We start from the raw sequence: 22,020 nt of genomic DNA, 5'->3' as shown, positions 1-22,020 counted from the left end.
TTTGCCCATTTTTTAATTGGTTATTTTGTTGTTGTGTTTTAGGAGTTTTCCATAGTTCCTGGATATTAACCCCTTATCAGATATATGACTTGCAAATATTATCTCCCATTCTCTGGGTTGTTTCTTTACTCTGTTGATATTATATTTTGATGCACAAATCAAAAAACTTTTCATGCAGTCCATTTGTCTACTTTTTCTTTTATTGCCTGGGCCTCTGGTGTCACATCCAAAGAAATCATTGCTAAATCCAATGTCAGGAAGCTTTTGCCCTGTGTTTTCTCCTAGGAGTTTAATTGTTTTAGGTCTTACATTTACGTCTCTGATCCATCTTAAGTTATGGTGTTAGATAAGTGTCCAGCTTCATTCTTTTGCTGATGGATATCCAGTTTCTCCAGCACCATTTGTTGAAGAGACTGTCCTTTCCCATTCAATGGTCTTAGCACCCCTGTCAAAAATCATTTGACTATAAATACAAGAGTTTAAGTCTGTGCTCTCTATCCTATTCCATTGTTATATATGTCTGTCTTTATGCCAGTACCACACTGTTTTGATTACTGTAGCTTTGTAGTAAATTTTGAAATCAGAAGTGTGAGTCCTCCCCCTTTGTTCTTCTCTTTCAAGATTGTTTTGGTTATTTGGGGTCCCTTGAGATACCATATGAATTTTAAGATGGGATTTACTATTTCTGCAAAAAAAAAAAAGCCTTTGGGATTTAGATAGGGAGTGCAAGGAATGTATAGATTTATAGATTGCTTTGCATAGTAATGACATCTTAACAATATTGTTTTATAATCCATGGTCATGGGATGTGTTTCTAATTTATGTCTTCTTTGATTTCTTTTGGCAATGTTTTATACTTTTCATTGTATAAGTCTTTCATCTTCTTGTTTAATTCCTAAGTATTTTATTGTTTTTGATGCTATTATAAATGGAATTTTCATAATTTCCTTTCCAGATTGTTCATAGTATATAGTGTATATAAATGCAACTAATTTTTGTGAGTTGACTTTGTATTCTGTTACTTTATTGAATTCATTTATTAGTTTTAACAGCTTTTTTGTGTGGAATCATTAGTGGTTTCTACATATAATATCATTTTCAAACAGAGAAAATTTTACTCCTTCCAATTTAGATGCCTTTTTCTTTTTCTTTTCCTCACCTAATTGCTTTGGCTACAACTTTCAGTACTATGTTGAGTAGAAGTGGCAGAAGTGGGCATCCTTGCCTTGTCCTGATGTTAGAGGAAAAGCTTTCCTTCTTCCATCCTTGAGTATGATGTTCCTTGTGGGCTTTTCACATATGGCTTTTATTATGTGAAGGTAGTTTCTTTCTATTCCTAATTTGTTGAGTGTTTTTATCATGAAAGGGTGTTGAAATTTATCAGATGCTTTTCTGTATAAATTGAGATGATCGTGTTTTCTTCCCCCTTCATTCTGTTAATGTGGTCTATTAAATTGATTGATGTTCATATGTGGAACCATTCTTGCACTCCAGGAACAAATCCCACTTGGTCATGGTGTATAATCCTTTAAACATGCTGCTGAGCTTGGTTTGGTAGTGTTTTGTTGAGGATCTTTAAATCAATGTTCGTAAGGAATATCAGTCTGGAATTTTCTCCTTGTGGTGTCTTTGTCTGGCTTCAGAATCAGGATAATGCTGGTTTCATGTTAGAAAGTATTCTCTCCTCTTCAATTTTTTGGAAAAGTTTGAGAAAGACTAGTGTTAGTTCTTTAAATGTTGGGTACAATTCACCACTGAAGCCATCAGGTCCAGGGCTTTCCTTTGGAGACTTCTGATTACTGCTTCAGTCCCCTTATTAGTTACAGGTCTCTTCAGATTTTCTATTTCTTTGTGATTTAGTCTTGGTAGGTATTGTGTTTCTAGGAATTTGTCCATTTCATCTAAATTATTCAATTTGTTGGCATACGTTGTTAATAGTACTCTCGTATAGTCCTTTTTATTTCTGTAGAATTGGTAGCAACGTCCCATTTTCATTTCTCCCCCCACCCAACTTTACCGAAGTATAACTGACAAATAAAATTGTAACATTCAGTGTGTGTAAAACATGATGATTTGATATACATTGTAAAATTATTCCTATCATCAAGTTAAAACATCCATTACCTCATATAGTTAACTTTTTTTTTTCAGTAGAATGCTTAAAATCTACTCTCTTATAATTTCAATATACAATACTGTACTACAACTATAAAAAAACAAAACACTTCAAGAATCTGAGTGTCATCTCTGTGCAGGGACCACGCTAATCTTTGTATCATTCTAATTTTGGTATATGCGCTGTCAAAGTAAGCACCCCATTTTCATTTCTGATTTTAGTAATTTCAGAGTTCTCACTCTTGTTTTCCAGCTGAAGGTTTGTCAATTCTATTGATCTTCTCAAAGAACCAACTTTTGGTTTCACTTATTATCTCTACTGTTATTTTATTCCTAACTTAATTGATCTCCACCATAATCTTATTTCCTTCCTTTTGCTAGCCTTGGGTTTAGTCTGTTCTTTTTTTCTAGTTCCTTAAGTTGTATAGTTGTTGTTTTTTTTTAGATTAATTAATTAATTAATTTTTGGCTGCGTTGGGTCTTCGTTGCTGCACACAGGCTTTCTCTAGTTGTGGCAAGCGGGGGCTACTCTTCATTGCAGTGCACGGGCTTCTCACTGCGGTGGCTTCTCTTGTTGTGGAGCATGAACTCTAGGCGTGTGGGGTTCAGTAGTTGTGGCTCGTGGGCTCTCGAGCACAGGCTCAGTAGTTGTGGTGCACAGGCTTAACTGCTCCACAGCATGTGGGATCTTCCCAGATCAGGGCTCCAACCCATGACCCCTGCATTGGTAGGCAGATTCTTAACCACTGCACCACCAGGGAAGTCCCTAGTTAATTTTCTGATTTGAGATATTTCTAGTTTCTTTAGTGTAAGCACTTATAGCTATACACTTTCCCCTTAACAGTGCTTTTACTGTCCCATGAGTTTTTTGTTTATTTTATTTTTTATTGGGGTATAGCTGACTTACAATTATATTAGTTTCAAGTGTACAATGTAGTGATTGAAATTTTTATAGATTATACTCCATTTAAAGTTATTATAAAATATTGGCTATATTCCTTGTGCTGTACAATATATCCTTGTAGTTTATTTTATAAATAGTAGTTTGTACCTCTTAATCCCCTACCTCTACATTGCCCTTCCCCACTTCCCTCTCTACACTGGTAATCACTAGTTTGTTCTCTATATCTGTGAGTCTATTTCTGTTTTGTTATATTCATTAGTTTGTTTTATTTTTTAGATTCCACATACAAGTGATAACACACAGTATTTGTCTTTCTCTGTGTCATTTATTTCACTAAGCATAATATCTCCAGGTCCAGTCATGTTGCTGCAAATGGCAAAATTTTATTCTTTTTATGGCCAAGTAGTATTCCATTGAGTGTATGTGTGTATGCATCTCCTTTTTCCATTCATCTGTTGATGGACACTTAGGTTACTTCCATATCTTGGCTACTGTAAATAATGTGGCTATGAACACTGGGGTGCATGTATCTTTTCAAATTAGTGTTTTCATTTTCTTTGGATATACACCCAGGAGTAGAATTACTGCATCATATGGTAGTTCTACTGTTAGTTTTTTGAGGAACCTCCATACTGTTCTCCATAGTGGCTACACCTATTTATATTATACCAACAGTGTACAAGGGTTTCCTTTTCTCCATATCCTTGCCAACGTTTGTTATTTGTGGTGTTTTTGATGATAGTCATTCTGACAGGTGTGAGGTGTTATCTCATTGTGATTTTTAAAGTTTTATTGAAGTATAGTTGATTTACAATGCTGTGTTTAATTTCTGCTGTACAAAAAAGTGATTCAGCTATATATACATACATATATATATACATATACATATATATATATATATTCTTTTCCATTATGGATTATCACAGGATACTGAATATAGTTCCGTGTGCTATACAGTAGGACCTTGTTGTTTATCCATCCTATATATAGTAGTTTGTATCTGCTAATCCCAAACTCCCAGTTAACTTCCCTTCCCCATCCTGCTTCCCCCTGGCAACCACAAATCTGTTCTCTTTATCTGTAAGTCTGTTTTTGTTTTGTAGATATGTTCACTTGTGTTGTATTTTAGATTCCACATATAATTAATATCATATGGTATTTGTTTTTCTCTTTCTGACTTACTTCACTTAGCATGATAATCTCTAGGTCCATCCATGTTGCTGCAAATGGCATTATTTCATTCTTTTTTATGGCTGAGTAATAGTCCCTTGGATATATATATACCACATCTTCTTTATCCATTCATCTGTTTATGGACATTTAGGTTGTTTCCATGTCTTGGCTACTGTAAACAGTGCTGCTCTGAACATAGGGGTGCATGTATCTTTTTGAATTATATTTTCGTCTGGGTATATGCCCTGGAGTGGGATTGCTGGATCATACAGCAACTCTATTTTTAGTTTTTTGAGGAAACTCCATACTGTTTTCCACAGTGATTGTACCAATTTACATTCCCACCAATAGTGTAAGAGGGTTCCCTTTTCTCCACACTCTCTCTAGCATTTATTATTTGTAGACTCTTTAATGATGGCCATTCTGACTGGTGTGAGGTTGTACCCCATTGTAGTTTTGATTTGCATTTCTCTAATAATTAGCGATGATGAGCATCTTTTCATGTGCCTACTGGCCATCTGTATGTCTTCTTCAGAGAAATGTCTTTTTGGGTCTTCTGCCCTTTTTGTTTTGTTTTTTTGTTTTTTTGTGGTACGCGGGCCTCTCACTGTTGTGGCCTCTCCCGTTGCGGAGCACAGGCTCCGGACGCGCAGGCTCAGCGGCCATGGCTCACAGGCCCAGCCGCTCTGCGGCACGTGGGACCCTCCTGGACCGGGGCATGAACCTGTGTCCCCTGAATCGGCAGGTGGACTCTCAACTATTGCGTCAACAGGGAAGCCCCTGCCCATTTTTTAATAGGGCTGTTTGTTTCTTTTTTTGATATTGAGTTGTATGAGCTGTTTATATATTTTGGATATTAACCCCTTGTTGGTTGCATCATTTGTAAATATTTTCTCCTATTCAGTAGGTTGTCTTTTCATTTTGTCAATCGTTTCCTTTGCTGTGCAAAAGCTTTTAAGTTTAATTAGGTCCTATTTGTTTACTTTTGTTTTTATTTCCTTTGTCTTAGGAGTCAGATCCCTCAAAATACTGGATTTATGTCAAAGAGTATTCTACTTGTTTTCTCCTGGGAGTTTGACAGTTTCCAGTTTTACATTTGGGTCTTTAATCCACTTTGAGTTTATTTTTGTGTATCATGTGAGAAAATGCTCTAATTTCATTCTTTTACATGTAACTGTCCAGTTTCCCCAGCACCATTTATTGAAGAGACTGTTTTTTCTCCCTTGTATATTCTTGCCTCCTTTGTCACAGAAACCATAAGTGTGTGGGTTGATTTCTGGGCTCCCTATTCTGTTCCTTGAGCTATGTGTCTGTTTTTGTGCCAGTACCATACTGTTTTGAGTACTGCAACTTGGTAGCATGGTCTGAAGTCAGGGAGCATAATACCTCCAGCTCTGTTCTTCTTTCTTAAGATTGTTTTGGCTATTTGGGGTCTTTTGTGTTTCCATAGAAATTTTAAAATTATTTGCTCTAGCTCTGTCAAAAATGCCATTGGCATTTTGATAGGGATTACATTGAATCTGGAGATTGCCTTGGGTAGTATGGCCATTTTAACAATATTAAGTCTTCAAATCCATGAACATGGTATATATCTTTTCATCTGTTTATGTCATCTTCAATTTCTTTCATCAGTTTCTTAGAGTTTTCTGAGTATAGGTCTTTTACCTCCTTAGTTAGATTTATTCTTAGGTATTTTATTTTATTTTATTTTTTGATGTGATTGTAAATTGGATTGTTCCTTAATTTCTCTGACAGTTTGTTGTTTGTGTATAGAAATGCAACAGATTTCTGTATATTAATTTTGTGTCCTGAAACTTGACTGAATTCATTGATAAGCTGTAGTAGTTTTTTGGTGGTGTCTTTCAGATTTTCTATGTATAGTATCATATTATCTGCAGACAGTGACAGTTTTACTTCTTCCTTACCAATCTGGATTCCTTTCATTTCTTTTTCTTGTCTGATTGCTGTGCCTAGGACTTCCAATACTATGTTGGATAAAAGTGGTGAGACCGGGCATCCTTGTCTTGTTCCTGGTCTTAGAGGAAATGCTTTCAGCTTTTCATTGTTGAGTATGTAATTAACTATGGGTTTGTCATATATGGTCATTTTTTATGTTGAGGTATGTTCCCTCTACACCCACTTTGTGGAGCATTTTTATCATAAATCAATGTTGAATTTTGTCAAAAGTTTTTTCTGCATCTATTGAGATGATCATATGATTTTTATTCCTCAATTTGTTAATGTGGTATATCACACTGATTGATTTGCGGATACTGAACCATCTGTGCTTCCCTGGATAATTTCCACTTGAACATGGTTTATGATCTTTTTAATGTATTGTTGGATTTGGTTTGCTAATATTTTGAGGATCTTTGCATCTATGTTCATCAGTGTTACTGGCCTGTATTTCCTTTTTCTTGTGATATATTTGTCTGGTTTTGGTATCAAGGTGATGTGGGCCTTGTAGAATGAGTTCAAAAGCATTCCTTCCTCTGTAACTTTCTGAAAGTTTGAGGAGCATAGATGTTAACTCTTCTCTAAATGTTTGGTAGAATTCACCTGTGAAGCCGTCTGGTCCTGGACTTTTGTTTTTTGGGAGGTTTTAAAATTCCTGATTCAATTTCATTACTGGTAATTGATCTGTTCATATTTCCTAGTTCTTCCTGGTTCAGTCTTGGAAGATAGTACCTATCTAGGAGTTTGTCCATTTCTTCTGTCCAGTTTACTGCCATATAATCATTTGTAGTAATCTCTTATGACCTTTTATATTTCTGTGGTGCTGGCTGTAACTTCTCTGTTTTTATTTCTGATTTTACTGATTTGTGCTCTGTTTTTTTTTTTCCTTGATGTATCTGGCTAAAGGTTTATCAATTTTGTTTATCTTCAAAGAACAAGCTCTTGGTATCACTGATTTTTTCTATTTTTTTTTACACCCTGTTTCATTTTTTTCTGCTGTTATCTTTGTGATTTCTTTCTTTCTACTAATTTTGGGTTTTGTTTGTTCTTTTTGTAGTTCCTTTAGGTGTATGGATAGGTTGTTTGTTTGAGATTTTTCTTGTTTCCTGAGGTAAGCTTGTATCACTATAAACTTCCCTCTTAGAACTGCTTTTGCTGTGTCCCATAGATTTTGAATTGTTGTGTTTTTGTTTTCATTTGTCTCCAGGTATTTTAAAATTTCTTCTTTGATTTCTTTAGTGATCCATTGGTTGTTTAGTAGCACATTGTCTAGCCTCACCTGTGTAATTTTTGCAGTTTTTTTTCTTGTAGTTGATTTCTAGTCTCACAGCGGTGTGGTTGGAAATGATGCTTGATATGATTTCAATTTTCTTAAATTTACTGAGACTTGTTTTGTGGCCTAGGATGTGATCTATCCTGGATAATGCTCCATGTGCACTTTAAAAGAATGTGTATTCTGCTGCTTTTGGATGGAATCTTCTTTATATGTCTATTAAGTCCATTTGGTCTAATTTTAAGGCCAGTGCTTCCTTATTGGTTTTCTGTCTGGATGATTCATCAATTGATATAAATGGGGTGTTAAAGTCCCCTACTATTATTGTGTTACTGACAATTTCTTCCTTTATGTCTGTTAATATTTGCTCTATGTTTTTAGATGCATCTATCTTGTGTGCATATATATTTACAATTGTTATATCTTCTTCTTGGATTGATCCCTGATCATTATGTAATGTTTAAGAGTGTTTTGTTTAATTTCTGCAAATCTGTGAATTTTCTAGTTTTACTTCTATTATTGATTTCTTACTTTATCCCATTATGGTCAGAGAAGATATTTTGTATGATGTCTACCTTTTAAAATCCACTGAGACTTAATTAGTGGCCTAACATGGTATTCTATCCTGGAAAATGTCCCATATACACTTGAGAAGAATGTGTATTTTGCTTTGGGGTAGAATGTTCAGGAGGGGCATTATTCTGTCACATGGGCCTATTCATTCATGATTCATTTATTCAACAAATATTCACTGAGGACCTACTCTGTGAAAGCACTTTTCTAGGCACTGGGATTCAGCAGTAAAATCTATGTTCTCTTTCTAATAAAACTTACATTTTAGTGTATGAGATACAATGAACAAATAAACAAGTATCACATGTAATATATAGTATGTCAGGTGTGCTAAGTACTGTAGAAGAGCAGGGGATATGGGTAGGGAATGAAGATGTAGGGGTGTGTGTGTTTGTGTGTGTGTGTGTGATGCTATTTTATATAGGGTGGTTGGGGAAACCCTTTCTAAAGTGCTATTTAAGCAGAATTCTACAGAAAGTGAGGAAAGAAGCCATGTGGATACCTGAGGCAAGGGTGTTTTTAGGCAGAGGAGCAGCAAGTCCCAAGGCTTGGAGCCAGGAGCATGCATGACATATTCAAGAAATAGCAAGAAGGCCAGTGTGGCTACAGCTGGTTAAGCAAAGTGGAGGAACAATGGGGGATGAGGTCAGAGAGGAAACAGGAAGACGATCAGGTAGGGTCTTGTAGAGCATTGTAAGGACATTATAACGGTTTTACTGAATGAGATGGAAAGCCATTGTAAGGTTTTGAGCAAAGGGGTGATATAATATAACTTTGGTTTAAAAATAATCACTATAGCTAATTGGTTGAAAAGTTGTTAGAAGAGCCAAGACAGAAGCAGAGAGGCCAATTAAGAGACTGTTTCAATCATCCAAGTGAGAGATCATGGTGGATGAACCAGGATGGTAGTCATGGATGTGGTAAGAAGTGGCTGGATTCTGAAAAATATTCAGAAGGGAAAACCAATAGGATTTCCTGATAGAATGAATGTGGGGGTGAGAAAAAGAGGAGTAAAAAATGGCTCAGTGGTTTTTTTGCCTGAGTAATTGAACGAATGTGGCTGCCATTTACAGAAATGGGAAAGACAGTGGATAGAGCAGGTCTGGGGAGGAAAATGAGGAGTTCAGCTTTAAACTCGTTAAATTCAAGATGCCTATTAGACACCTAAGTGAAGATAGTGGATCAGAAGTTGGATAAAATGAGCTTCCCAAGGGTAGGGAATTTTGTCTGTCTCCAGGGATTAGTACAGTATCTGACATAGAGTAACCACTCAAGAGACATTTGTTGAATAAATGAATAAATATACAAGTCTGAGTTCAGAGGAGTGATCTGGGCTTGAGATATTTGGGAGTCATCAACACACAGATGGTATTTAAAGCCAGCTCATCTAGTGAGTGAACATAGATTAGTCTGAGAATTAAGCCTTCGGATACTCCTAAGTGTAGAAGTTGGGGAGATGAGAATAAATCATCAAAGGAAACTGAAAAATGAAACCAGTGGGGTAGGAGGAAAAGCAGGGAAGTGTGGTGCCCTAGAAGCAAACTGAAGATAGTTTCAAGGAGGAGAAAGTAAAAAATAAAAAAGTTTAATTAAAAATAAGTGAGGACTAAAAAAGGATGAAATTTATAGAAATGACTATTAAATCCTATTTTTAGATTTAAAAACTAACTGCATATGTTTAGCATGGGAAGAAGGTAAGTGACAGAGGACTGGAATATAGCTTTCAATGATAAGTGGGGGAAAAAGACTAAGCAAATTAGCTTCCTATCCATTCAAATGAAGAAACAGTCTTGCTTGATTACCCATGAATATAATTCAATTTTGACTGAGCTAACAGGAGTAAAACATACACAACCAGAAAGGTTTATCCTGATCCACCGCAATGAACAACTACTCTGGAAGTACTGGTTCTAGCACTGGGTATGGCACTACATTCAGGACACTGATGTATCAGAAAGTTCCCAAGGAAAGTGACTTGTGTGGTAAAACTATGTGGAAACAGTGTCACCTGAGGTACATTTGAAGGTATTGGGAAATTTATTTCAGAACTGGAGGATATAAAGGTTATCTTCAAACTAAAGAGGTATTACACTGTTATTTATGACCCCAGAGGAGAGATGCTACCCGAAAGCACATATTAGATAAACTTACAGAAAATTTTCTAACAATCAGAACACCCAAAAGTTAAATGGGCTGTTGGTGAGGTATTACATTCTTAACTATTCTGCAATCAGTGGAGGAATACATTCACTGAAGTCACAGAGGGCACTCAAAACTCAGCTGGGCAATGGACAGGATGATGTCTAAGATTCTGTTCAGTTCTGGGGTGTTATAACAGGTGTGAATCTACTTCAAATATTATAGTCTCCTACACAGACACACACATGCACACACACACACACCCTATATTTTATATATACAGTAGAGGGAGAAAATAGCTTGTTTAATGCAGATCTAATTTGGAGCCCTGTTAAAGGGAATGAGGATGACTTAGTGGAGATATGAGAGCAAGAGAAAACTCAAGGTGGAAAAGATACATGTGTAAGCACTATAAGATAGTCTGGATATTTGGTTAGAGAAGAGGAAAAATATAGGGGAAATTAAATAGTGAGAATATTAGGTAGGGTGAGGCTGGCTGATCATTTGGGAGGATTTCCAAAGTACCTGGTTATTAGTTTCAGTTGAATTCAAAAAGGAACTTTTGAGAAGGAAACCTGTCTGGGAAGAGAAGTGATAGATGATGAAAACAGAGAGACATTCTTATTGTTGGAGATCAGCAACCTAGAACATGCTTGAGAAAGAAGAAGACCAAGAGGACACCAATGAGAATGGAAGGTAAAGGGTGAGGCCCCTAAGAAGAAACTGTGGTCTCTGGCAGAGGTCTGGAAGGAGGACCAAGAAAGTGGAAGATAAAGACAGTCTGAGGACAACCAAAGGTGAATGGAGAAAGGGCAGGGAGGAGTCCAAAAGGTGAGAATACGGCAGCTCTGGATGACTGACAACAGTATATGGTCCTAGATCTTGGAACTACAGACTAGGACTGTTGTCCAAGAATGCTTCTCAGATGGGACATTTCTGACCTATCTTCAGTTTTCTCATTATCACTGTAAAACACAAAAGGGCTCTGTGCTGATTTTGGCTAGTTCAGCTGATATTTTGGGCTTCTCTTATCTTTAGTATTTGGCAGTTAGGCTGAAGGAGCTCTGCCAGAGGCTCTGCTGTGTTGCCAAATGAAAGCAATTACTTCTCCTAGGTGAGTAACTGGGAGGAAAAAACTGACATATCTGGGCTGCGTGATGCAGTACCTTCCTAATTAATCTTTCCTGCTTCCACTCTTGCCCCTATAATCCATTCTACACAGAGTAAAAATCCATTACTTTTTAAGGAATCAGATCATGCTGCTCTCCTGCTTAAAATCCTCCAGTGGCTTCCTATCACACTTAGAATAAAACCCAAACTTCCACTCTCTCTGTCCTGATCTCTTGGCCCTTCATCTCCTAGCACTTTTTTGCTCATCACATTCCAGCACACTGCCTTCTACGTTTCTGGTACACACCCACTTCAGATATTTGGGAGTCATCAACTTCCTATTCTGCTCAACTAGAATACTCTTCCCTCCGATCTTTACAGAGTTGGCTCCTTCTTAGCTCAGTGTCATCTTCCCAGAGGCCTTCCCTGACCACTCACCCAAATCACTCTGCTATATTACCCTGCTTTATTTTCTCATATCACTATTACTAGCTAAAATTATCTTATTCATTTACTGGTTTATCATCTTTTTCTCCTGTTAGACTGTGAGCTCCACAGAGCGAGTATTTTGCTCACCACTGGATCCCTAATACCTCAACAAGTGTCTGGCACATATCAAGTGCTCAGTAAACAGTAACTAATAAAGATTTGCTAAAGCAATGGAAGGAAGAGAGAGAGAACTGGTCTCAGAAAGGTATGCCAAAGGCATGAAGGCCTTGGACATCTCCTTCTTACCTTAGGGGAGAAAGAATGTGAGACATAGGCACCTCTTCTTCCTATGCTAAGAGTAAGCCCAGGAAATGGGGCCCTGGCATAGGTTGATGGTGCACACCAGTATTTGCTAATGCTGTCAGTCATAGCTATTTACCGACTTCTTATTTTGTTTCTACCCTGGTGCTAGGTGCCTGAAGGGGAGCTGCTAGGATATTTAGTCTCTCTCCTTAGGGAAACCTTTTCATTTGAAGACACAAAACATATACACAGGACAAAGGAACTAGTGAATTAGAAGTAGACAAATATCAAGTCATAGGTATAAATAACAGGAGCCATCTCATATTTCTGAGGCAAGCATATTTTTGATTTAATTGCATAGGACTGGATTGGATTCTGAAAGACAGAAGTCAAAGATAATAAAAGTTTGAGGTCTTAAAATCTGTTCATATTACTACAGTCATGAGCAGAATAAGGTAATCAGGAGGAAAAGCCAACTTTGGATGAAAGCCAATGAGCTTAGAATCTGACATTAAATATAAGTTCCTGGTAGAAACTGTCAGTAGGAATTCCAAGAGGAAATGTCTATCAGGGTCTTGTTTATGAATATGGTTTATGCCTTAACTTTACTTGCTTCTGGCTTCATTTACTTTTCCTTACCTATTTTCTTTTATTCTAATTTTTTTCATCTATTTTTTAAAAATAAGAAGACATATATACTTCTGTAAGCCATCTCAAATCTTTTTGGAACAGGGTGGGGTATAATAAATATATATATAAAAAAGCACCTTGGGCAGAAGGTTAGGGTGACAGACATGTTAGCCCCCATTTGCCCCTACCCTGTCCAACTCTGTGAAGAAGAATTGTCAAATTCATGTTTATAATGTGAGGAAACAGGCACTGAGAAGCTAAAGAATCTGTCACTGGTCACAGAGCTAGGAGAGCAGGAACTGCATTCACATTTTTCTGACTCCCAAACCTGGGCTCTTCAATGCAACAGTACAAAAGGATTTTCCTCTTGAGATCCTGGCCCCCAAAGTCCTAGAGCCAGTGGGAGTTCAACTGCAAGTGTACACCAGACATATTCTGCTATCCTAAGTCTGGTGAGCCTGCATGCATATTGGCAGACTACCTTCATCACACCCTCTCCCCTCTGGGAGTAGTAAGTCCTGCCCCTAAATGCTGGCCCTGTGGGCTAAGGCCCAGGCAGCTTTCTCTGGCATAGTGTTCACCTAGCACGCAGTAGACACACAGTTTGAATTGCAGCAATGAAGTGATCATCTTTCTGTCCCTACAAGTCAACTACCACTTTATTACCAGCTGGGATAGATCTTTCAGAAATCTCTGTACTAGCATTTGCCCAATTGTGAATATAGAGACAGCCCAGAGGTTCCTGTTCCTGTATTCTTCTCACTTTCCAGACCTGAAGGATTCGGACAATATCACTCTTCCTTATCAGTCTAGAGGCCGTTATGCTCCCTTGGACAGTGTGAGGATTGCTGGGAGATAACTCATGAGGAGCCCTTAGCCTGGGGCACATAAACAGTGTTCAACAGATGTTACTTCCTTTAGTTACACTTGCTTAGTCTTATTATGTTTACTTCATTCCCCATCTCCCAACACCAGCAAGCCTTTTGTCCGAGGACAGTGGCTAAAGATGCCAAGAGAAATGATAATACCAAGTATGAGACTGCAGAGAGGAAAGAATACAGATGAGAACAAGATACTGGGAACACATTTATCTCTAAGGTAGGTTGGAATGTGGAAGACTCTATTTTTCAAATATAAACATAGCAATATTTCTGGTACAATACGCTCTTCCAGAACCTTTATATTGCCCATGAAGAGATGGGAGTCTACTTCTCCTCCCTTTGAAGGTGAATGGGACTCTGTGGCTGCCTTGCTGAACAGAATTCAGTGGAGGGGATGCTGCATGACTCCTGAGGCTAGGTCATAAAAGGGGACATGGTTTCCACCTAGCTCTCTCACTTGTCAGGATGCTCCTCCTTTGAACCTCCACCATGCTGTGCAGCCCAAATTCGCCTGTGCAGAGGGACCACATGGAAAGGTCCCTAACAGACAGGTAGCGTGAACTACAGTCATGTGTGAACAAGCACACAGATGATTCCAACCTCCAGCCTTCAAGTCTTCCAACTGAGGCCTAGACACTGTGGAACAAAGATGAGCCATTCTCCTGTATCTTGATAGAATTCCTGACATACAGAATCTGCGAGATTAATAGGTTGTCATATTATGTCACTAAGTTTTGGGGTAATTTGTTACACAACCATAGTAACTGGAACAAGAATGAAAGCAAAGGAGAATATGTGGTATGGTGAGACGGGAGAAGTGTAGGGAGAAGAGTGGGGTTAGAATAATCTATATGTTGCCAAGGAGCAAATAGAACTAGCACTAGTAGGTAGTATTAGGGAGACGGATTACAGCTTGGTATAAGGAGAGGCTTTTAAAGCATTAAAACTGATCAATGACAGAACAGGCTCCCCTGGTAAATAATAAGTTCCTTGTCAATGAAGATACTCAAATGTAAACTGAAAGAAGTTATTGAAGAGCTACAAATCTGAACAGAAGACTGGATTAAAGTGACTTTAAGGTTCCTTCCAGTCAATGGAACGTGACAGCACATTAGATCTGGGGTACAAGGAAGACGGATGAGAAAGAGATGACATCTGGAGCCTGATGCCCGAAAGACCAGTGATACCATACATAAAAAGAGAGACTATGAGAGGATTTAAAAAGATTCTTCTTTTCCATTCCTTTTGCCTCTTGCCCAGATGCTGTTAATGGTCTTTCCCACTTTCTACAGCCTCTCTCATACACTTTCACATGATAACTCCCAAATATGGTTTTTAGCATGTCATTGCCCTGACCAAAGGCTTTTAATGACACCACTGCCACCACCACATTCAGCAGATTGTTTTATACATCACACAGTAGTTTTATATTTATTACCTCATTTGAACATCATAACAGCCTGGTAGGCACTAAAATCACCACTACATACATCTCAAAATCCAGCCAAATTAAGTACTCTGTTCATTCTTCATGTTTTTTTCTGCTTTGATGTCTTTGCGTATGCTATTTTCTTTATCTATGTTTTTCTCAACTCTAAATGTTCCAACCCTTTTTATCTTTCAAGGCCTAGATTAAATTTTAGTTGCTCTAAAAAACAGCTAATTCCTACAACTAAGAGCGATCTCTCCCTCCTCTGAAGTCCATCAATGATGATGTGTTAATCCAATATTTATTAAGCATTTACTATGTGCCAGGCAGCATGCTAAGTGTTTTTTGTGTTTTATGTTCTATCCTCTGTATCACTCTCTGCCTTATACCATGGATATTTGTATATACCTCTTCTTTACTAGCTTACAAGGTCCTTGAGGACTCGATCAACATCTTAGTCATTTTTGTTTTCTCCCAAGCCTAGCACAGGGCCTGGCACAGAGCAAGCACTGTATAAATATTTGTCTAATGAATGAATGAATAATTCAGGCAGGCAGAGTTAAAGTTTACCTTTGCTTGAACAAATGGTTTTCAAGCACCCTTAAACACTTGAGAAGCACTCATTTATATCCACATAATTAATGGGCTAAATTACAAATTATTCTTATCTTTTTATGACACAGGTTTCCAGAGACCTTGGCTAGAACTCATTTTGTTAGTGTAGTTTACAGATGCGAAAATAAAACCCACAAATACACATAATAACAAATTTCTTTTTCTCTAAAAATATTCTAGCTTTCAGAATAGTGTTTTCCAACCAATCAGAATTAACTAAGTTTTACAAGCTCCTCTTTTTCTTCTGTGCAGTCATAAGGACTGTAAACTCTTTCACTTTGGATCCACTACTTCTTGGCCCTCTTGCTATAGTACTTTGCATAGTTATGCATCTAGAAATGATTGCTGATTAAGTGAAAGGTTTTGTGTTGGTTACAATTTATAATCATTTATTACTGCTCGGATCCTATTAGTTTGGCTAAGGAGCCAGCACCTTAAGGGGGACTCAGTGAGCCTCAGCCAATTACGGCAGTTGAGTCACTGCCCTGAGATTTGAAAACTATCCTTTTTTCCTTATTTCTTGCAGGCCCAAGAATGGAAAACTGCTAACAGTTAAGGCCAAACAGTCATTTCCGAAAGTCCTATTACAGATTGTTGAATTTTGTTGAAGTGATTAAGAATTATAGCTTGTGAACAATTCGCATATTAAAATTGTAGAGTAATCCTAATATAAAAATCAATCCTTTCACCAGAAGATCACAATTTCAAGTTTTACTTAAAGAAATGCAAGCTTACTGTTCAAAACCAAGCCTGGTACAAAAATCATCAGTTAGTACTTTTCTCCCCCATGCTGAAGCAGAGATTAACAGTGTAAATACTGACACCCAAATTGTCTTTCAGAAAACCTAGGTAAAAATTAGAAGATTAAGGGCACAATAGGAGGGCAGTGCAAAGGCAGACCTGCTATAATCACCATCACAAAGGCCGGCCACCGGCAGACTGCAAAGTGTTTACTCAAAGCCCTGCGCTATCAATTAGTGTACATAATTATCTCAGGGTCTGCCAGTTCACAAGAGGCAGTTTTTGAAGGTCTCTCTGGCCCCCCTTTGTCTTTCACTCCTGTTGGTCACAGAAGGGCTTTGAGGACAAGCCTTCCTCGGCGCTCAGGCTCTGGCTGGCTTCCCTTGGCAGCCCCAACAGGAATTATGTGAATTCCTCCAGTATAACAACAACCAAGCTACCTTTCTCTCCACACAGGGCTTTGACCTTGTGCTGAGACTATTTAACACATGCAACAAAATGCTTTCAACAGGTCGTTGTAGCTTATAGTTTAAAAATTAATTTCCACAAAGAAATGGGAAGTATTGTAGCACAAAATGGGCTGTAAATATTAGAGGTAAACAAATCAGAAGATGTAGGAAAAACTCCCCGTATTCCTGTAGCTTGGCAGTATTCAGGAAATGCTGGAAGATTGAAGGATGAGAGGAAGAACAGCAGACAGGGGTCATTCTTCTTGTCTCTCAGAGAAGCAGCTTACACTGATACTGCTAAGAATTTCCTAGGTAAATTAAGCCAGGAAACCACCCGAACCTGCTTTTGTAGCAAGGCCTACCAATAGAAATTTGCAGAGTAACTGAGGTTGGAGAAGGAAATTATATTGGGTTAAAAAATAGATGAAGAATTCTTAAAAACCACTAAGGGTTAATCATTGATTTATTTAAAATCCAGGTGTATATGTACATAGAAATAATTATGCTTCATTTTATGAGTGTGTGTATATACATATAGAATAAGGTTTTATATATAAACTTCATACATACACACTCACACTTTGGTCTGCCTGGATAATCCTTAGGCGTGTCTAGAATCATGGAAAACCATGTATATCCCCTAATTTGGAGACTATACCATCTACCACTCAAAAATTTCAAGTCAGAAACTTGGGAGTCATTGCAGACTCCTCACTTCCTCTTATATCCCATACTATCAGCTCTATGCCATTTCCCTTACATTTATTCTGTGTCCTCAATGTATCTGCTCCTCTCTATTTCTACTGTCTCCACAGGACCTCAACATTTCAAGAGCCTTTTTACTATTCCTTCTGCCTCTAGGCTCATGCCATTCCAGTCATTTCTATAGTTTTCAGGAGTGATCATCCTATCACAGAAATTTGAACATGTATGGAGCGCACTGAATACCTCATCTCCTGCCACTCTTCACAGTCACCCTATTGTAAACTACATCAAACTGAACATGAGACAATGTCTTATATATCCATAACTCTTGGTTTGGGTTGCCCCCAAAGCAGTCCCTGAAACAAAGATATGGGTGTTGGTAGTTTATTTGCGAGGAAGTAGAGAAGGAAAAGAGGGTAGGGAGAAAAGCCAATCAAGTATGTGTTAATGAACAGGTTACCACTGGGCCCCTTTGAGAAACTGTACAGAACATACCTCAGGATTGTCTCACTGAGGGTTAGCGGAGCTGGGATATTACCCACCAATGTATTGTTGGAGAGTCACTCCTGGGGGTGTTAACTCCCTGGCACTTCTAGCAAACAGCTACTTGTTCAGTGAATATCCTCAGGCAGAGAAATACAGGAAGCCACTTGTAGGTGACCTCCTGATAGGCCACAGGCACCAATAACATCTACTATATCATGCAGTGCCCATACTATGCCCTTCCTCCCAAATGAATTCTTTACTCCACTCGTCTTCCTGGATCCTTTAAGATTTAGGCCATTGAAGCCCTTCTTGACCTCCTTTGGAAGTGTTTTACTTCCTTCTCTGTGCACATTCTCTTCTGTTGCAGCTATTATGTTGTAGCTATTAATTTGCAAGTCTGACTCCACACCAGACTCTGGGCTCCCTGAGGGCACTAACCTTAGTACTTAGCTTGGTTTCTGGCCCAAGGCAGATGTTCAGTCAATGTCTACTAGACAAGGACATGACTGTGTGTATTAAAGAGAAGAGGATCCTGTTTTCCACATATGTAATTGAGAAAATTTTCAAAGAAACAAAACGTATGCTCCCATATTTTGAATAATATAAAGTCAAGTGTGTAGGAGGGAACACCAAGGGAGGAATCTTGGGTCCTAATTCAAGTTAGTTTGGCTCAGTTGCTTTCCCTATAAAAATGAGTGGCTATTAATGACCTTTAAACTTCTTTCAAGTTCCACAGATTTCAAGTGACTGAATCCATGTGTAAGTGAAAGCTAAAGCCCACAAACTATACAACAACCACATATGGAAATGTTTATGTGTGTGATATTCATCTGGATTCAAGGAAAGAGTATAGGTGACAAAGACTTGAGACGCTGGCAGTTTATAATGGTGTGTATACAAAAGAGTGAGTGTTGGAAGGGTCTCCTGAGTGAGAGGATACCTCCCAGGGAGTGGCCTGGCTACTGCACAGGAGCTAGCTGGGCAGCATGGCAGCCTCTAAGCTGGCAGGTGCCAATGCCCTGGATGGAGCCCTGTTACTGCTGCCAGCCTCTGGGCAGTGTGGGACCACCTGAACTTACTTAGGTCACAGACCTACAAATAACCACTTCCTGAGTTCTCGTCAAATCCCTGGAAGGTAGGCTCTGGCTACATTTCTAGAGGGAACAGACTAAGTGGAAAACTGACTACAGGCCGTGCTTGGCTTCCTTGACACTCAGTCTTAATCTTCCTAGAAATGTGACTCGGGGTAGAGGGACTAGGCAAGAATAAGGAAGAATAGGTGGGTGTCGGGGGTCCTATGCATAACAGACTAACAAATGTTGAGGAAGTTCATTTCAGAAAACAAATTCTCTTTTAAAATATTCTGAATACAGACATTAGCATTGTGTGTACATTGAATATGGCTGGATAAGATTTCTTTAAGTAGCTAGACTTTATTAGTTTCAAATCATTAGTTTTATTCTTGACAAATCCCTGATATATATATATATATATATATATATATATATAATTTGTATGCAGTGCTGTTTAGAATTTAATTGTAAGAAAATTGTTTTACTGAACATCCTTAATATGCCTGAGGGATATGTCATATTTCTATCAGAAACACTGAGTCACTATTGCAAATGATTTTTACTTGGTAGGAGGGGAGAGAAAAGAACACGAGGCGGTTTACTCTGTCTCTCTTAGAGAATTACTGTTTTTGAGGACAGTCCACAGGGTGGGGCGAGGGGGTTTAAAGAGCCAAGCAGGCCAGTCATAGTCCCTGGCACACTGGCTAAAATGATGCCCATGGGTCATATGTGATGTCAGGGGGCTACTGTTTTTGGATGGCTCCTTTCTCTAATTCATGGAGATACCTTGGAAGGACAAAGGGGAAAATAAAGAACCTAGGAGGCTATAACTGAAAGCATGTGATGGTCAGGGCACTGTGAAGCTGTGCCGTGTTGCGCTGAAGGCCTGACTCAATTTGGTCTAGGCTTTGTCACTGACTTGCTGACTTAAGGAGAATCACTTGATTACTCTGTATCTCAGTGGAAGAGGAACTGGATGACTTCTAAGGTCTCTTGTAGAAATTATAGTTAAGTTTATGACACCAACAAGAAAAATAGGCTCTGACAGGAGCATGTAGCCAGGGAAAATGAGACATATTAGACAAGTCTCAATATGGGAAGCCAATAAGGACAGAGATAGCACAAAGAGGAAAAGAGCCCAAGATGACCATGTACATCCCTATGAAATGACTCCAAAATGAGCAAAATCCAAGAGATGTTTCAAAAGTTGACTCCAGACTGACATCAAGTAGAGGCCTTACCTTCTGGTGACAGCAAAGCACAGCGTGCACATTCCGTGTAAGAGCCCTGCGGCATGCTGCAGAAATGTGGCTGTTTTGGGATTCTCATCCACTGGGCCTTGAACCGAGAGGAAGCAGCCACAAAGCTTGTCGATCAGGCCAATGTTCACCACGTAGCTAGATGTGGGGAGAAATTTGTGTTATGAATCTGCATAGTCTGGCAACATCTTCACCTTCAAAGATAAATCTTAACAAACACAGGCTTAGACCCTTCAAACAAGCAAACACAACACACACAGGTTTGGGTACAGCATCTTAAATAACAATTTCCTTAGATTTAGTCCTGAATAATCAGCTATTTCTGTAAACGGTTCTCTTTTCTCTTTTGGTTATTCTGCTGCTATTTTTTCAGGAAAGTGATCATCTGATCATTCTCACCAGTCTAGAGAGTCTGACAATAATTGAAATGATTTATAATGATCTCTATCATCTTGAAAAGCAGTAATTCCTAAAGTACTAGGAAGCTAAATTCACCAGAATTCAGGGATTCAGAAAATAAGATAATGCTACCCAGACACTCCTGTTACAACCTAAACTGCTAATGCCACTTTAGATTCTCTACTTTTTTTTAAACCCTATCGCCATTAGGAGTATAACAAACAGTGAGAATCTAATTGCTCTCTGTTATGAAAAGTAGCAGTCCTGAAAGTTGACAGTAACATTTATGAAGTCACTTTCATCTTTTCAGTCTATTAAACAGTTTTTCAGAGATGTTTATTAACCTGGACCAACAACAGCAGTTCCTTTATTAGTCCACAAAGCAGAAATTGAAAATATCTGAAGACTATAAATGACCTTGTAGATAAATCAGCCTTAGCTTAGAGATTTTATACCAATTCAGTGCTACTGCATTTACATGTATAAAAAGCGCAGGACTCTGAATATAGCAGTTCTGAAAATCAACACATACAAACTTTCAGCAATATGTGCAAAGGAATTGATGCTTCTGCTTGTAAGTGCGCTAAAATCCCTATCACTATTCATTTACTAATACAGTTTTTTGTAAAAAGAAGGAGAAGCTGATGAATAATTCATGTTTGGAGCCTCTTCTAAGTTTACTATTTAAAAGGTATAAAATAATGTTCCTTTTCTCCTTTTACATTAGGAAATGCATTTATCTGGTTACTGAGCATCCGTGGCCTGTTAGGAACCAGGCCGCACAGCAGGAGGTGAGCGGCCAGTGAGCCAGCGAAGCTTTATCTTTTTTTTTTTTTTTACATCTTTATTGGAGTATAATTGCTTTACAATCGTGTTAGTTTCTGCTTTATAACAAAGTGAATCAGTTATACATATACATATGTTCCCATATCTCTTCCCTCTCGCTTTATCGTTATTTACAGCTGCTCCCCATCACTCGCATTACCGCCTGAGCTCCACCTCCTGTCAGATCAGCGGCGACATTAGATTCTCATAGGAGCGCGAACCCTACTGTGAACTGCACATGCGAGGGTTCTAGGTTGCGCACTCCTTACGAGAATCTAATGCTTGATGATCTGGAGTTGAAGAAGTACTAGATGCTAGTGCTGGGGAGTGGCTGCAAATACAGATTATCATTAGCAGAGAGGTTTGACTGCACAGAGACTATAATAAATTAATTGCCTGCAGACACATATCAAAACCCTATCAGTGAGTGGCAAGTGAAAACAAGCTCAGGGCTCCCACTGATTCTGCATTATGGTGAGTTCTATAATTATTTCATTATATATTACAATGTAATAATAATAGAAATAAAGTGCACAATAAATGTAATGCGCTT

The 22,020-nt window shown here is 38.3% G+C and overlaps 1 protein-coding gene across 9 annotated transcripts in view; it reads right to left on the bottom strand.

Annotated features, from left to right (window-relative positions):
* SCAPER (S-phase cyclin A associated protein in the ER) overlaps positions 1 to 22,020 on the bottom strand; it is a 496,989-nt gene that overhangs the window by 43,286 nt on the left and 431,683 nt on the right. For all 9 annotated transcript variants that reach the window (XM_082617344.1, XM_082617352.1, XM_082617349.1 and 6 more), the window contains one exon: positions 20,226 to 20,381. In XM_082617344.1, the coding sequence (XP_082473470.1) occupies positions 20,226 to 20,381 (156 nt within the window). The remainder of the gene's footprint in view (positions 1 to 20,225; positions 20,382 to 22,020) is intronic.

The sequence above is a fragment of the Mesoplodon mirus genome (assembly GCF_964341445.2).
Source record: "Mesoplodon mirus genome assembly, chromosome: 4".
Lineage (NCBI taxonomy): Eukaryota > Metazoa > Chordata > Mammalia > Artiodactyla > Ziphiidae > Mesoplodon > Mesoplodon mirus.
The sequence above is the reverse complement of the archived record's forward strand: the minus strand, read 5'-3'. Positions and strand labels throughout refer to the sequence as shown.